The following is an 18,159-nucleotide window of genomic DNA, read 5'->3' as shown; positions in this document are numbered from 1 at the left end:
AAGCATCTAACTATTCCATCTAATGATCGATCACGGTGTTTTGGAATGTTCGGTGATTTAGTTAGTTTGACAGAAAGAACAACACCACCCGCCACTAATTCTTTTGTTTTTTGTTATCCTAAATGTTCAGTATCTATCCATTTCCTACGCAATTAAGTTTTCTGAAATGTAATCTTCATCTGGAGTATTCAAACCAATCCGCTTACCTTTTCTAAGACGATATTCTTTTTTTAATAAATTAAAGAATTGTTCCTATAAAAAAAGAACACATGCTTTTCTTTTTTTTTTAAGCCAACAATTTGCATATACCTATATAAACAATAATAAGAGATATTGAAAAGTAAAATCCAGAAATTCATATGAAATGAAACTTTTTTCCTGAAAATTAAGCATATCTTCAAATTGATTAGGGTTACAGAACTGGTTTGTAACTAACTGACCGATGACTGAGTAACGTAGATCATCCCAGGTGCTTTTGTTGTCACCGAGCCAGTGGCCAGCATAGCGTCCGCTGGAAGGATAAGTTGATCGAGAGATGACCAAAGATCGATACCCTATTGCTTTTTCAGCGGCTCTGAAATAAAAAATTCAAAAAATATTGACCTCGACTAGTAATAAAAGCGAATGTGTGTATTTGCCTTTTGGCACTGCTTACTGTTTGGCAAACTTATGATCGACAATTATCAAATTTATCGTAAATGTATATTGATGGGTGGGAAAGTGACTTCAGTTTAAAAAATTTAATTGACATTTTTAAAAATTTAAAAACTTGCAGAGATGTTGACATTTTTTTGCCATAGTTTCCGGTAAAATATGTATTCCTACAAAATTAAATTTTAGAATATAGTAAATTTAAATTATAATAATTTATAGATAGTATCATTTCCCCCTTCATCTTAAATCTTTGTTCTTGATTTGCAACAACCCTTTTCTTTGTTGAAATAATATAAAAACAATTTTTTTTTTGCTCCACCAGATAATATAATTGCATTATTTTTCCCATTGTTGAAGCTATATTTAAAAAACTGGACTTTTTTTATATTGAATCTAAAAACAGATTTTCACTTTTCTGCAAATGAAAATTAATAATTAAAATTTTCATTGAATTTATATATTTTAGTTTGTGAAAAATTTAATAAAATATATAAATAGCTATGCATTTCTTATTAATAGTTACAACCAGAAAAATTCCTCCTCCTATTTTAACGAATTCATTTACAATGTCGGTTAGTATATGTAAATATAGAAAATTTGCCAATTTTATTATTGAATCATTTGACTTCCACAGGGTGGTACGATAGTAGAAGCCCTGTTAAAGGATAAGCATTTACAGAGAAAAGATTTCATGTTAACTAAATTGGTAATTTATCGTAAAGAACAAATAATCAAGTATTAGTAATCAGAAAGAAATAAAAAAAATATTAATTTTGATCTGTTCAATTAGGTTATCATCTCGTTTAAAGATACAAGAGATATCTTTTAGAGCGGAGATCATAATTTTAAATGACTGAATATATAGATAAACTTTGTTTCCAAATCCAGAGCCCAAACTGTTTTGTGCAATGGAAAAACAAAAGACAATAATAATAATAGTTTAGAGCCATGTAGCAATGTATGGATGAATTAGAGGACAAACCAATAATGGATAAAATCTCTTTATTCAAGTTTATTTTATATTTAGATAATACATAAATGCTTAAATCCAGTTTCACATCCGTTCAAAGCTCTTACTACTCGTATCTTACCCACTTCCCAGGACATCGCATGGACTACGACACTCTTTAGAAATTCTTGACAACTTATAGACATTTGAGATAGTAACGGATATATTTGTTGGCGGGTGTGAGATCTACATGATCCGATCTCACTATTCGCTAATGTTGCATGTTATTCAAATACAATCAATACGTGGAAATGAATAGCTCAGAAATTCAAACACAACAATTACGAACGGCGATTCCTAGTTCATTCCTCAGAGTACACTAGTTTGTTTATATGCTTTCCTGTGTGCCATGTCATGTTTTCGTGTTTCCTATTTCTCCTCAGTTTTATAGCATTGAATTTTGAATTAACTTTCATGCAGGATGTTTCTAAAACCAAGAGACAAATTTTAAAGTTAAGTTAAGCACGCAGAAATTCCTTGTATGTCTAAATAGAACGTAAAATCGCAAAGGCAAATGGTAAACTTTTATAAGAGATGCTTTTGTTGGTAGAAAGTTAATATTAAAAGGGGGGAAAAATAACATATCAGATTAAGCGTGCAAGATAAGATTTATGGAATTTTCCCGATAGCGTACCAAATGTTCTGCCCAATAATAAATCTAGTTTCTCATGACATATACCAGAGTAACGAATTAAATGCCATAAAAACAACAAAAAGTAAGTGCTCGAAGAATGAGCCGTCCGAAGTTATACATGGTGCTTAATTTTATCCCTGCAAAAAGAGACAATATAATAAATTTACAATAGTGGAACTATCCCTGCAATGCCGATAGTTGCATTATTGTAAATTTGTAACCATTAATCCTGTATTTCACACTTTGTCTAACGTATTCCGTTTTTAAATTTTTTAAAAAATAAATCAGCTGCAATGACCTTCTGTTGTGGTTTTTTGGTGCTTTCAACTTCATATTCAATTACAAAATTTACTTATTTCTGTATGCCCTTTCCTTTAAATTTTATTCCTTAATTTTAGGAATGATCTAAAGATCCTTGCTGCTATAGATTCTGAATTTAAATTCAAAATCAGGAAATAAATAATACAGATGGACTTACTATCTAAATATGTGTCAAAAGTTATACTTCGGCTAATGAACTCAGACCTGGTAGTTTTTATTAATAATCAAATGATTGAATTGGTTCCATAGGAGAAATTCCCTTTTAGAAATTCCATGTCACACTATCAGATCGGCATTCGACATTAGCGGATACTAGTGGAGATTTAAGTTCAGTCATTTCTTGCTGTTTGTAAAGATATTAAAGAAAATATTTCTATGCAAATAGCAATATATATGCCTTTTTGGTTATTTTCGCGTCTTAAAATATTAGCCAAGAATACAACACATTATTATATATTTAGTTTAAATTCCACCGCTGATGTAAAAATATAAAAACTTTTGACCATAAGGATCTCATTCTGAAGCGGTGTTTTGCTTGCTTGTTTATTGTCTATTTTTGTCTAACTATGACTCTATTGTTCGCAAATAAGTAGTTCATGATAACGGATGAAATACTTATAGCAAGAACATGACATGAATGTTGTCTCTCACAACATTACAGTGAATTTTGATTAATTGGACACATGGAAATTCAAACGAAATCATAATTGATTAAGATATTAAGCTAATATAGATTAAGATAATAATAAACGAATAATAATAGATTAAGATTTAATTTATTCAAAAATTTGAATTGTGAAAATTGAATCTATAAACAAAAAATTTAAATTTTTTAGAAAGAGAAAATGTTAATTTTAAAACTAAAATTGCTAGTTAAATTTTATTTTTCATATTTAATAGTTTTAATGATAAATAAAAATTAAGAAATAGTTAATAGTAGCAATAATGATAATAATAAATTAACATAATATTTTGAAAGGCTTCTTAATTAATATTTAAAAAAGGGAAATTTTATTAATTCCATTTCTTTATTTTAATAAAGGAATCAAATTATTTAACTCGTTTTAAATATAAAATATTTTTCAAAAAATAAGCAATGCAATTCCCATCTAAAGTAATAAAAGTTTTTAAAAATATAATAGATTTGTTATTGCCTTTTGATTTGAAACTTTGTATGATTGCAAAGATCTTCGAACGAATTTAATGCTTTAAAAATTATTAATTTTTCATCATTTAATAGCATAAATGGACGTATTTCGCTGACTGTTTTTATCAGAAAGGAAAGCTATATTTTACAATTCTCGGTTTTATCTTTTAATGAACCAATAGAAATTCGAATTACAGATCATATTTTGACATTGTATTAAAGGAAAGTTTAAGAAACGTCAGAAAAATTGGAATTTCCAAAGAATTCAAATCCAAAATTTGTAAAATAACTAAATTTCACTCAATAAAGAATGACATTTTATAATCAATTTGTGTATTATTTTAGGTACAGGTTTTTTATGCTATCTATATATATAAAAAGTTAATGTACGTGGCAGAGAAATCGGGTTTATTACTTACTGTAGAATGGCAACATTAAAATATCAACAAACTATCAGACGAATATCAGACTGCTTCATTCATTGAATATTTTTACAAGAGTATTAAATCCAACACTTCGCTCAGCTAATTAATGGAGCTGCAACACAATTTCAGAAATATGCTGGAGATGTTTCGCCATGTCACCAAAAAGTACATTCATTCAGAGGAAAGAAGATATAAACAAAATAAAAAGAAATAGACATCAAACAAAAAGTTTGATTCAGCTCAAAAATAGGCTTAACCATTTCAAAAGAAGTAATTGCGGTATAATTCAATTTTGGTGACCATACATTAATTTTAAGTCTAGCCGTATCGTTATGACTTTCCTACGGAAATTGATATTCATATTTTCTAAAACAATTATTTTACAAAAAGTGATTTTTGTATTATCTTAAGATTAAAAAAAAATATCTTTTTTAATTATATCAATTTCATTTTTGCACAATTACTTATTTAAAAGAAACAATATTTTTAATTCAATTTGAATACATTATCTAAAAAAAAATGTTTTTAAATGCCATGACTTTCATCTCTGCTTTTGTTTCGTAATATATATACTTTTTAATTTGAAGTGTAATAATTGAATTCATGTTTTTCAGTCACATCAAATGACTAATTAATCATTTAACAACCTAGAAAGTCGATAAACTGGGCGAAAGACGGCTTGCTTAATATAAATAGTATACAAGAAAGGTTTTTACTGGAGAGTGATCTGAGTCTGACTCCATCCGTACAAACTATGGACATCATAATGCCGATAATAGTGATCTCCATGTTGGTGCAAACTCTCCATGCACAGCGTCATGTGGGATATCCTATCACTTCCACTGTCTTTCACTACAAAAGAGAAAATAATATCATAATTTCCGCAATGTGATTTCAAAAGATTGATAGAATTTTTTTAAAGAGGCATTTAATTAATGAACTGATTATTCTTTTGTTCCTGTTTTTTTAAATCGAATAATTTGCAGGGAAAAAAATCATAATACTAACATTTTTGTTCTGATATGATATCGAGTAGTTCATAAAATGCAAATTTTTGAATAAAATAATAGTTTTTTTTTTCTGAATGGATAAATTTAGAATAGGAAAATTTGTTTTACTGAAGCAGAAAATCGTTAAAATTTATCTCAAAAGATGGCGCTGCATCTCACGCAATTTTCTTTCTTTCTTTTCTTTTCTTTTTTTTTTTTTTTGCCAAAATTTAAATAAAAACAAATTGACAAAAAAATGCGTATTTCAAAAAAAGTGGAAAATATGCATTTGAATTCAGAAGAGAAATAAAATATCGTTTGACTTTCTAAAACCTGAAAAGATTAATTTGAATTCGGTTTGAAACTTTTAAATCAGAAAGAAAAACTTTAAAAATGTTTCCTTCGTTCACTTCCATTTCAAAACTTTTGTCACTAAATAATATCGTATTTCTCATATTCTATAACGCTAAATATATCAATTGAAAATAGATCAAAATTGCATTATTCAAAATAAAATTTTTAATTCGAAAGTTGGAAAAGTTATGTCATATTTGCTTTGCTGATATGGAAAGTGGTTCATTTAAAGAGAATTCAGAATTTTCCTTACTCTTTATTTACTTTAGAAATTTCATACCTCACATTCAGAAGAAAAGTATTTTTGTATCGAGAGTTATTGTTATATAAAAATTATTTTGTGTTAGTCATAAAACTACACATTACATTTCGAAGTTATCTGTTCTCAAGCGAAATAAACAATACAGTTTCTCTTTTTATCCTAGTAGCACACATATATTGTACAATATTGTATGACATTGATCTATATTCTCAATATTGTTTAATATTGCAGAATATTGTTTAATATTGTAGAATATTGTTTAATATTGTAGAATATTATTTAATATTGTAGAATATTATTTAATATTGTAGAATATTGTTTAATATTGTAGAATATTGTTAAATATCATATAATATTGCACAATATTGAACAATATTATGCGATAGGCTGTGCTACCTGGGTATAATCATGATGTAAAAAGTAGAACATTATTTTTTCATTGGTCTGTGTCCATCCAAATACGAAAACAAAATAATGAGAAGAAATAAGCGCTGTGAGAAGCAGCGATTTTTCCCAGTTTGATGGTGAAACTTTTCTGGTGCTGAATGATCTTGATTTTGCAGAAGTGAAGAGATTAGAGTTCCTGATAAACAGAAATTGTAGGCTGAAAATAGCACGTAAAAACAAACTAATCGAAGGATCAGCCAGTTGTCCGTCCAAATAGTTATCTTAGCAGAATGTTATGCAGAAATCAAATTTATTTTTTTTACTAGTGTTTTTTTCTTAATTTCAAGCAAATATTTACATTTACTTAATTTAATTTTTAAATTCATTGTTTCATGTTTAAATGGGCAACAGTTAAGTCAGAAATGTAATATACAGTTCCATAATTAGAATCTGTTGCAGTTCGTATTTTAAAATTCTATTTAACCTCTTTGATGCTCAAAGGCATTATGAGCATAAATATCGTGATTTTAAATTTTTCAAAACTATTCGCGAACTCCAAGAATCGCCCAATACACAACATTGAAATCAAAAGTCAAACTCTTATTCAAAAGAAAAATTCTGTTTAGTTTAAAAATTCAATTAATCACGCGCAAAAAAATGTCGAATAATATACCATTTTTTAATAATGATGTTGTCGTGTCCACGTTACCACAGAAAGGGGGTGCAGTAGCTTCTGAGGGTAAAGACCCCTGAGCGCCCGAGGGCCAAAGTCTGACTTCTAGCTCATATGAAGATGAAATACACACACACATTCGTTTGCACAACCCCTTTCTACAGGGGAGCACATTCACACAATTCACATATACAGCACGGAAGAACAACCATGCCCGAATCGGGATTCGAACCCGGGACGCCCAGATCACGGGGAAGATGCGCTACCCTTATGCCAGGACGCCGTCACTATTTTTTAATAAACGTGTCAATTTTTAAATAAAAAGTTTAAAGAATTTTTAATAAAGTTTTTGAAAAGTTTAAAACGAAAACCTTATTAAAAACTATTCAAACATTCTCAGAAAATTTGCTTAATATCTTGCAATTAATTAAAACCTGTAACTGATAATGAACTTCTCACACCAATGGTTCATGTGCTAAGAGCAAACTAATGATTCAGTCATTGAAGCTATTATTTGAAAGGATGAACGACTGAGATTTAGAGTTTTTAACAGAAGGAAGAATTAATTTCCTCCTTTTAATGTCACCTATGTCACCTATAGATGATGATGCATCACCCAGGCAGTATTTTTCTGAGGATTATTTAACCGGGAAAATCTTGTTTGTGAGGAACAAAGCTGAATGATAAGATTTTTCTCTTTTTTAGAAGAAACTTTGAAGCACATGGAAACAGGTGCCAGGACCTGACTGATACTCTTGTTTACGGATTAGGTACTGGAATTGCTGGATGTGATGCGATTCCATTCAGGGGGAGAATGTGAGGTTGTAGTGTTGTTAATTGACAAAATCCTGTAAGAAGTTACCACAGATCATGTCATAAGTGTACAGATATTCGAACAGAAAAATGTATTTCATAAAAATGTCAATCTTTTCTAATTTTATACTGTTACAAATCTGTAATTTTGCTACCCGGCATGACTAGTGTCATCGTAAGAAAAACCGTTGTAAAATCTGTCCTGTGCGTACTGAGCGGGTGCCGCGTCAATGACCTCTGAGCTTGGCGACCAATTGGCGACTTGGCGACGAATTTGGCGACTAAATGGATAATACCGGAAAGTTTGAGAACTTTCACGATCCATCCACTAACAACCGAGATACACCCAGGTACGCCCTGATTGGTCTGAAGATTCTAGTCCCGCCTCCCGGAACTATAAAAGACGGCCACTCTGAAGCTGCGAAGAAGTTGTGTGGATCGTCAGAAGTTGTGTGTGAGGGGAGTTGGAGTCGTTGAAAAGTAAAGAAACTGGAGGATTAGATAGCAAGCAAGCCGCTGAACTAGCAATTAAATGCGTTACGTTATTACAATTGATTAGCGGTATTTGTAGTAGAAAAAATTTTGTAACAATACTTTACTTGCTATATCCAACTGATTATAGATAATTCCAGAACCTGTTCGTATTCTTTTTCTGAACATATTAATTTTCTGAAGTTAGAGTATCAATTGGGCGATTGAAGTGTCATCTATCGGTATTATGTAGAATTATAATAAAGCAGCATGTTAAAAAAATCATGATTTCCTTCTATTTTTTTTCCTGCTAGTGCATCTTAAAATAATAATCATTTATTCATTTGACATTTCATTTTTGAACCTTTCAGCCTTTTTCTGGACATTCTATATTCAAGAAACATATTTCTAATGTTTTATTTTTGAAATCGTTTTCTCTACAGTGGGAGTCAGTATTCGAAGTTTAGATATAGAAAATCCGAAATCAAATTAAAATTTCATAGAAAAAAAAATAGCACAGCACACTATCCGAAAGAGCTAGATGGGAATTTTTCCATTACGAATTCTCGATCCATGGTATAACAGGAATTCATTGATTGTCCATGTAAACTTTTAACAGTGTAACAAAAAAAAAAAAAAAAAATACAGCAATTGGCGAATGTTAAAATGGTAGCTATGCCGACCGTGTCTTCATCAGTACTGCACATTTAGAAAAATGGCGAATATCTCCAAAGCATATGCCAATTCATGCATTGCTGCTCTAAAGTGCGCATGATTATGACTGGAACGAGTTTTGATGTGCACAACCGGGAAAAGTCTTTATCGAGTGATACTTTCCAAGTGCGAAATATCACCCAATTAAGATCTTTCCTGGGTAATGGTTGATCATTTTTTCATCATTTTTTATCATTTTATTTGCATTCTCATATAATTCTGGCTTGTTTAAGTGCTTTCTATTATTTTAAATTAACAATTTATATGCTGATTTTTTAATCATTTCACCGATTTAGTTCATGGTATATTTATGCTGCTTTGATCTGCAAGTACTCCATAGATTCAGCTTTAAATCTTATTAATTTTTAATATATTTTGAAATATATATTTTTTATGATTGTGACACTCAACATATTACTGAGAACTCACAGGGATTGTAGGGTGGATCTTCGTAAGGGCTAGTTGGACACTGAGTTCATGGTATATTTATGCTGCTTTGATCTGCAAGTACTCCATGGATTCAGCTTTAGATCTTATTAATTTTTAATATGTTTTGAAATATGTATTTTTTTATGATGTGACACTCAACATACTACTGAGAACTCACAGGGATTGTAGGGTGGATCTTCGTAAGGGCTAGTTGGACACTGAGTTCATGGTATATGTATGCTGCTTTGATCTGCAAGTACTACATGGATTCAGCTTTAGATCTTATTAATTTTTAATATGTTTTGAAATATGTATTTTTTTATGATGTGACACTCAACATACTACTGAGAACTCACAGGGATTGTAGGGTGGATCTTCGTAAGGGCTAGTTGGACACTGAGTTCATGGTATATGTATGCTGCTATGATCTGCAAGTACTCCATGGATTCAGCTTTAGATCTTATTAATTTTTAATATGTTTTGAAATATGTATTTTTTTATGATGTGACACTCAACATACTACTGAGAACTCACAGGGATTGTAGGGTGGATCTTCGTAAGGGCTAGTTGGACACTGAGTTCATGGTATATGTATGCTGCTTTGATCTGCAAGTACTCCATGGATTCAGCTTTAGATCTTATTAATTTTTAATATGTTTTGAAATATGTATTTTTTTATGATGTGACACTCAACATACTACTGAGAACTCACAGGGATTGTAGGGTGGATCTTCGTAAGGGCTAGTTGGACACTGAGTTCATGGTATATTTATGCTGCTTTGATCTGCAAGTACTCCATGGATTCAGCTTTAGATCTTATTAATTTTTAATATGTTTTGAAATATGTATTTTTTTATGATGTGACACTCAACATACTACTGAGAACTCACAGGGATTGTAGGGTGGATCTTCGTAAGGGCTAGTTGGACACTGAGTTCATGGTATATGTATGCTGCTATGATCTGCAAGTACTCCATGGATTCAGCTTTAGATCTTATTAATTTTTAATATGTTTTGAAATATGTATTTTTTTATGATGTGACACTCAACATACTACTGAGAACTCACAGGGATTGTAGGGTGGATCTTCGTAAGGACTAGTTGGGCACTTCAGAGTCCAGCAGTATTCGTCTTCGGGGCAGTTGAAAGGCCTGTCTTCGTTCGTTGCGAAATTCGCAGGTTCGTTCATATCCTTAAGAAAGAAGGAAATATCAGTAACATTATATTTCTATTAATGAAGCAATTTTGAATTTTGATTATGGTCATAGAATCAGAGCCCTAGATTTGCTGAAATTTTTCTATTAAAATTTATTTGCATATAAGATTATACTTATCGCGTTTTTGTTACCTTTCAGGATGAGTTAGTTTTTTAAAAAAGAAAGAATTCTGATTGATGCAAGAAGTTAGTGTGGTGAAAGCTTATAAGCCAGATAACAGCTAAGAGACACGAGTATTACTTTTGTCTTGTGGTCTTGTTACTCGGCTGCGAACCACAAGGACCCAGGTTCTATCCTCGCTCATAACAATCCGCCACATTGGTGACCTCGGACGATGAGCCTTCAACATTCATACAGCTGTCCATTCATTCAACATTCATAAAGTCGTCCGATTCACTTGACGCAAAGTCGTCAGCAACACACACACACACACAAAAAGCCGCGGCAACACAAAGCCGCCAGACTTACTTGATGCAACAGCAGCCACTCACCCACACACGCTCGCCATACTGCTTGGTGCTACTCAAATGGGTACTGGCGCATTAGACTCAACAGCTAATACATCACCACACAGTAGCCATATCGTTCATCTCACCTCCGACTCACTGGAGGGAGAGTACTGTGGTGAAGAGCTTATAAGCCAGTTAACAGCTACGAGACATGAGTATTAATTTTGTCTTGTGGTCTTGTTACTCGGCTGAGAACCACAGGGTCCCAGGTTCTATCCTCTCACATAACAATCCGCTACATTAGGATCAAACTCAAATGAATTTGACAGCAGTATAAAGATAATTACTATTTTTTGTCCATTTCAGGAAAGTTTTCAAATTGGCCATTGTAAATTGCTATTTTACTTCAGTAGCTTCACCTTTCTCTTTATTTTGCCGGATTCATATAATTATAACAAAATGTAAGACATTTATGTATTATATATTATATCAGGTTTCTTGAAGAATGGTAAAAACTTTAAGAACCGGTATAAAAACTGATTAAACTAAGGTTATTTATTTCATAAAAGGTCACAATAGACTTGAGGAAGTTGTGTTGGGTAGGATAGAACTCGCAACCTTAGGATTTGCAGCCGAGTAGCAAGACCACTAGACAATAGTGTACACGCCAGTCCGGGCGTTATTATCTGGTTTATAAGCTTCACCACAGATTCATATCAAACACTTATTTTGTTCGGAAACTAGTGGAATCGATAACAGATGTTGAACATCAGAATTGATATTAGAAAATAAACTCCGTTTCAGGCTTATTTGACATATTTAAGAGAAACAATACTTTGAGGAGAAAATAATTTTTTTCTTTCAGTTGATAGATTCCTCTGAGTCCATTCCTCTGAGGATTGATAGCTAAGGCAACCTGATATGAGGTACAAGTAATTCAAAATCAAATTCTTTACATTATAACAAATACATTCTGATGTATATGTTCATGATGTATATGTAACCGATTTGAGCGTAGGGATGATAAAAAATCAAGCCAACTTCAATTTTATATAAGCTTTATATAACTTCATGCTTTTGTTCTGTATTTCTATTTTTTTTCTCTAAATAATATTAATACAGTTTTCCAGGAACTACAAAATAGTAATCTATAGAAAACTACAAAATAGTCTTTTCCTCTGAAACTCCATAATAAATCCATATCACAATACCATATGGATATCTCTTCATTTTTGATGAAATCTTAGTAAAATCCATATCATTCGCCATAATCATTTTCTCTTAATCTTTTACTTTCTCTACACATGAAGTAAATTTTGAGAAAGTAATGTAATAGTCAAACTCTAGATTTTGATGTGTCTCCACGTTTCAGACTGCCTTAAATCCGCAAAAAAAGAATTTTGAAATTATGTCTGTCTGCTTGTAATTCCCTCTGTCTGTGAACACATTCAAAAACACTCTTTGACTTACAGTGGTGAAATTCGGTATATAGTCATTACACCGAATTTATAGATTTCTATCAAATTTTAAACTAAATCCAGACATAGGATACTTATTTTTCTGCTTGAGAACAAATGAACAAAACCATAATTATAAAATGCTGGTGTGTAGATAGCTATATTTTGGTTCACAGTTTTAGCATTTAAAGTGTTGACATTTATCAAATTTTGAACGTACTCTGCCAAAGGGCTGACGTTTGTCAGTTTCTTAATAGCGTCTGCGTCATTTTCTTTAAAATATTTGCTACGATTTCTATAAGGCCAGATGGCGCTGATGCCGGCAAGAACTTTTCTGTTGCTTCTAATTTTTTTAACAGCATTCGAAAAAGTAAAAAAACAAGCAAACAAACAAACAAAAAAAAACAATGTTTAGTTATATAAGCGTCCCGTTTTAAAGCAACACTAGGGCTATTTTGGGACGACCTCGTAATTTTGAACCTCGGTCAGATGACGAGGGCGACACCTGAGCTGGCACCCCCCCTCTCCACGTCACACCAGCGGGAGGGGAAAAACAATGAAATAAACGCTGTTTTACTAGACATAGTCTTATAAATACGGCTCACAAAAGTCAACTAACCACTTCATAAGAAATACAAATGAAATTCTTAAATGAAATGCAACTAATTCATTTTAAACTAAAAGGAACAAATTGTATAAATTTGTAAACTAATTTCAGTTATAACTACAGTGAATTGATGATTAATCTGAACCGAAAAGAAAAGCTTCTAATTTTCCTTTTGTTATAATATATTCAGATTCAATCATTCAGAATATATATTTTTTAAAAACAATTTTGGCAAAAGTTGTTAGCATAAAAGTTGTTACACGAAAGATTACTACATGTAATTGTTTGCCAAATTTTCATGTAATTTTTTACTGGCTTTGTTTTTACGGAAGTTAAATTTTAAAATTATTCATAACGTCGCCGTTTCTAATCGTACTCATTCCCTTCTACATCAAAACCTTGAAAATGAAACAAAAAGGTATTCTCCCAAATTTTATATAAAAAAATTTCACTACAAACTCGGATCCTTCAGGGAAACCAATTTTATTGGAAACATTAATACTGGTGGGATAAATGTAACATAAAATTTGGGAAAGAAATGAATATAAAATGTAATTACTATCCATAATCCATCGAATGGTACTTCTTGATGATGGTTCACTATTGAATCATTCCACCATTTTCTATCATTTTGATCGAAGAAATTTGGAAATGCTACCTCTGAGCTAGGCCATACCTGAAAAAGAAAAATTTGCATCACGATAATGCATATATATATGTAATGTATACATAACATTATTTAATTATTTGAACTGTTATTTGAAACGCTGAGTTATCGATTAACTTCAATCATTTAGGATGTCGAGTATAATCATGGTCCAGTAGTTCATTTCTAAACTATCTGAAATTGGCAAATTTTTCCAGCAATAAACTGATTAGACCCATTACTCCGCCGGCGTCTTGGCCTAGGAGTAGCGCGTCTTCCCCGTGATCTAGGCGTTCTTGGTTCGGGCATGGTTGTTCTTTTCCATGTGTTCTCTCTGTGAGGTGCGTGAATGAGGGTTGTGCAAGCGAGTGCGTGTGTGTGCTATCTTCATTTGAACTAGAAGTCAGACTTCTGCTCTCGGGTGCTCTGGAGTCTTTACCCTCAGAAGCTACTGTGCAAAATTTGGCTTAAAACAGTCACACGACTAAAAAGAAAAAAACCCAAATTACTCCCAAATGAACCCCTGTCTTAAGGGGCACTTTATTTCTATAACGCCCCTTAAGATTGGTGCATAGAACAACTGTACTTCTTCATCTTTGAGTAATCAATCTTTTTTAATCATACATTATACATAATTGCGAATTATTTTTTTTCAGAATTCCTGCACTAAATGATTTTAAAATGATGTACATAGAAGCAGCTGAATGGTTTAAAATGGCACAAGAAATATAATGCACCGTTATTATTTTTCTACTGCAGCTTCAACTGTCAATCATATTTTTTGCATTTTTCTCGCTGTCTGTTTATGCTTGTAACAAAAATGAATCTACCATTTTATTCTGATAATTTTTTGAAATTTTATCTATTTTCATTAAATTAATATTTATAATAATAAGAAGGACCATAGAATCAGTCCCTTAGATAAAGCTACTGGTCCAGTCTCGAATTTTTATTTCATTTGAAAGGCTCCTATCCTCTAGTTAGTTATGCCATTCGTGATGATATGCAATCCTCCATCTTTTATTTTCGAGAAAAATGGAAATAAATAAATAAATAGAAATAAAAAATATATATAAAAAAAAACCATCACTGTGCAATACATATTTTTTTATGGAGAAAGCCATTGACAGAATTTCCAAGTCGCAACCTTCGTAGCGATTTCGAAAGGTTTTCTTTCTTCATATGACAACTTATGAACTCTAGATATGTAATCAAGGCTTTTCTGTCCTATTGTAGGATTCACCATTTTTGACAGGAAAGGGCTGTGGCGAATTGATATGACGAGGATAGAACCTGGGATCTTGTGGTTCGCAGGTCAGTAACATGACCAGGATACAAAAGTAATTTCTCGTGTAGCGTAGCTGTTAACTGGCTTATAAGCTTTCACCACAGACTCTCCCTCCAGTGAGTCTGAGATGAGACGAAAGATATGGCTGTTGAGTGGTGATGTATCAGATGTAGATTCTAATGCGTCTGTACCCATTTGAGTAGCTCCAAGCGTTATGGCGAGCGTGTGCGGTTGCTGATGCTGCGTCACGTGAGTCTGGGTTGCTGCGGCCTTTTTGTGTTGCTGCGTCAAGTGAGTCTGACGACTTTGGTTTGCTGTGGGTAGATGGTGCCACAACAGCTGTACGAAGGTTCAAGGATCATCGTCCGAGGTCACCAATGTGGCGAATTTGCGATGAGCGAGGGTAGAACCTGGAACCTTGTGGTTCGCTGACCAGTAACATGACCACGATACAAAAGCAATTGCTCGTGTAGCGCAGCTGTTAACTGGCTTATAAGCTTTCATCACAGGGCTAAACAGCCAGAATGCACTTTTATCATTATAAAAGCACAATTTAAAATAATATCTTCTTTTGCTATCATAACAAGGAATTTATAAAAGGTAGTAAACAACACTAAATAAATGAATACAGATTTCTATAATGAATATAGATTTTCAACCGTAGTCAGACAACCTAAGCCAATATTCGAAATTTCAAAGCTCAACCAACGTGAATTGGACTCTAAATACAGCTGAAAGAAAAACAATTTTCTTCATAAAGTTTTTTAATAACTTCCGCGATAAAAAAATAATAAACAGTTCACCAGAAGGTTTTATTTATTCATTTTATGGGCCCTTTTTATGCATTTTGGTATTTCAGTCACATTGTCCCAGGGAAATTAGTAGAGTGAAAATACTAAGTGATTGAAAAATGCTGCTTACTTTTCCAAAAGGCATTTTTTTCACCAGTTGATTAGATTTTATGAAACAAAATAAGTTCCTTACTATATTAAATAGAGAAATGTAGGATATCATTAAATTAATCTCCACAAAAGAAAAATCAATGATTGTATTAAAAGGTTTTCTAAAAACATTTAATTTTTAAAAAAATTTAAAAGTTTTACCGATAGATAATGTTGAGAATTAAAACGAACCTCTTAAGAATGGTTTAAATTTTTATACTTATACTTACCACTTGAGGGCGCTACAGTAAAACGCAGAGATACATGATAACGTATAGCACTTGGACACAAAACGTTTTATTACTACGTATAGCAACAGCGGAAACATAAATTCTTTTCTAGCAGAATTTTACCATTTGATAAGTACTGATGCGATATTTTCAGATTACTTATTGGGAGTTTTATTTGAAATGCACTGAGTAAAATTCATTCTGCAAATAATTTTACTGATTTTTTTAAAATTGTTGAATAAATCGCATTTGAAACTTCTCACATATCAAATGTTCCTTCTTTTTGATGCATTTTTTCATCTAATAATTTTTCATCTAATGAATACCTAGGAAGATTATAAGATTTTTTCAAAGCTTTATTTAATGAACTGGTTTATACAATAAAAGTTTTCCAGGACGCACTGGGAGAAGAAAAATGAAAGATACTTGTAAAATATCACAATTGTGTTTTGTCACTAGCCGAGTCTCTGTAAAAGAACTTATTAAAGAGTATTTCATCTAAGAGTATTATATCAAATTTCATCGCGCACATCAATCTATATAAATATTTCCACATAATTTTAGAATTATATCTTATGAATTTCTTAATCCAATTTTTAATTTAGGTATAAATAGTACAATTAAAATGATTCCTTCAGAATTAATCCTTTGTAATATTTTGTGAACGAAAAATAGAAAAAGAATTGTCAAAAAATACAATTTTCATGCAAATTTTGATACCAAAACATAAAATTCGAAACAGCACACAAAAATGTCTTTGAATACAGATTTTGATCAATCTCCATAAAGAACTAAAACGCTCCTCCCGCAAAAAAAAAAATCAAACATTTCTTTTAATTATGTTGTTTGTTTACATAATAAATCAGGAAATGATAAAAAAGGACAACATGAACATGAAACTAGACCATTAATATTTAATATGTGAACTTGAAAACAATATTCTACATCAATTTTTAATTTGGAACGAAGTGCCTCCAAGAATTTAACTGTCATTTGGTCTGCCTATTACTTTGCTTATATTGAAAACATCAAATAAAAAGGAAACCAGCAAAAAATGAATTTCAGTATTTGAAATGTATTTCTCATTCATTAATGTATGCCTAAAGTTCTAACAGAACCTTTGACGACAATGGTATCTATTTGTTTGTCTGGGTGTATTTGAACATGTTAACTTGTGGTGAATAGCATATAAGCCAGTTAACAGCTCTTCTACCCGAACAATCGTTTTGGTATAATGGTTATGTTACTTGACTGCAAACCACAAGGTCTCAGGTTCTATCCTTCGCGCATCACAATCCCCTACAAACTCAAAAATGCAACAAGACAGAGAAAGTGTTGTTGTTGTCGTGTCTAAGCATACAGTGCTAATGGAAAGATTAGAGTCCACCAAAGGCCTTGATGACAAGATCTGCAAGTTCTGGAGCCCGATGGCTATGGAGGATTTCGACTGGGGGTGCTCCAAGCTGAAAGAAGGAACCGATAATGGCCTGGCAATCAAAAACATGATCTGGAGTTAGTTGCGAATGGGGACAGTACTTTCAGATGGGATAGGATTTTATATGACAGAGAAAGTAAATTATGTATATGCTCTTGGCATGAAACTCGCTGATGAATGAAATTTTCAATCCAGCTCATTTATAGAAAGAGGTCCAGAATTCACATTCTATTTTCTTTATCACGAAACGAAGCTAAACACAAAAGATGCAAAATATAAATAAACGTGAAAGTCGATTAGAGAATGCTTGCAATCATTTAATTCTTTTTTGCCCTTATAGGTATTCATAGTTTAAATTGGAACCAACTTTAACCGCAAGTACTCACCCGTCCGAAAGTGATGTTATAATCGACAAGCTGAGGTGGGAACATCTCATCATTCCAAATAGGTGATCGTTTAATGAACACGTTCTGTTTCATACCAGATTCGAAAGCTTCATAACCCTTAAGAGCTTCGATGGCCGGGTCCTGAAATCAATTTTTTAAAGCAATTAGTGATGATTCAAGGAATAGACAGAGAAGGTCATACATTTTTTTTTCTCTGTTTG

General features: G+C 31.9%; 1 protein-coding gene across 1 annotated transcript in view; it reads right to left on the bottom strand.

Moving 5' to 3' along the window:
- The window catches only part of LOC129957645 (maltase-glucoamylase-like), an 84,361-nt gene that overhangs the window by 26,471 nt on the left and 39,731 nt on the right, over positions 1–18,159 (bottom strand). The window contains exons 10-14 of the mRNA XM_056070081.1: positions 17,939–18,079; positions 13,572–13,688; positions 10,351–10,474; positions 4,907–5,042; positions 441–574 (exon numbers count right to left, since the gene is read on the bottom strand). Of these exons, the coding sequence (XP_055926056.1) occupies positions 441–574; positions 4,907–5,042; positions 10,351–10,474; positions 13,572–13,688; positions 17,939–18,079 (652 nt within the window). The remainder of the gene's footprint in view (positions 1–440; positions 575–4,906; positions 5,043–10,350; positions 10,475–13,571; positions 13,689–17,938; positions 18,080–18,159) is intronic.

This window comes from Argiope bruennichi, chromosome 11, assembly GCF_947563725.1.
Source record: "Argiope bruennichi chromosome 11, qqArgBrue1.1, whole genome shotgun sequence".
NCBI lineage: Eukaryota > Metazoa > Arthropoda > Arachnida > Araneae > Araneidae > Argiope > Argiope bruennichi.
The sequence above is the reverse complement of the archived record's forward strand: the minus strand, read 5'-3'. Positions and strand labels throughout refer to the sequence as shown.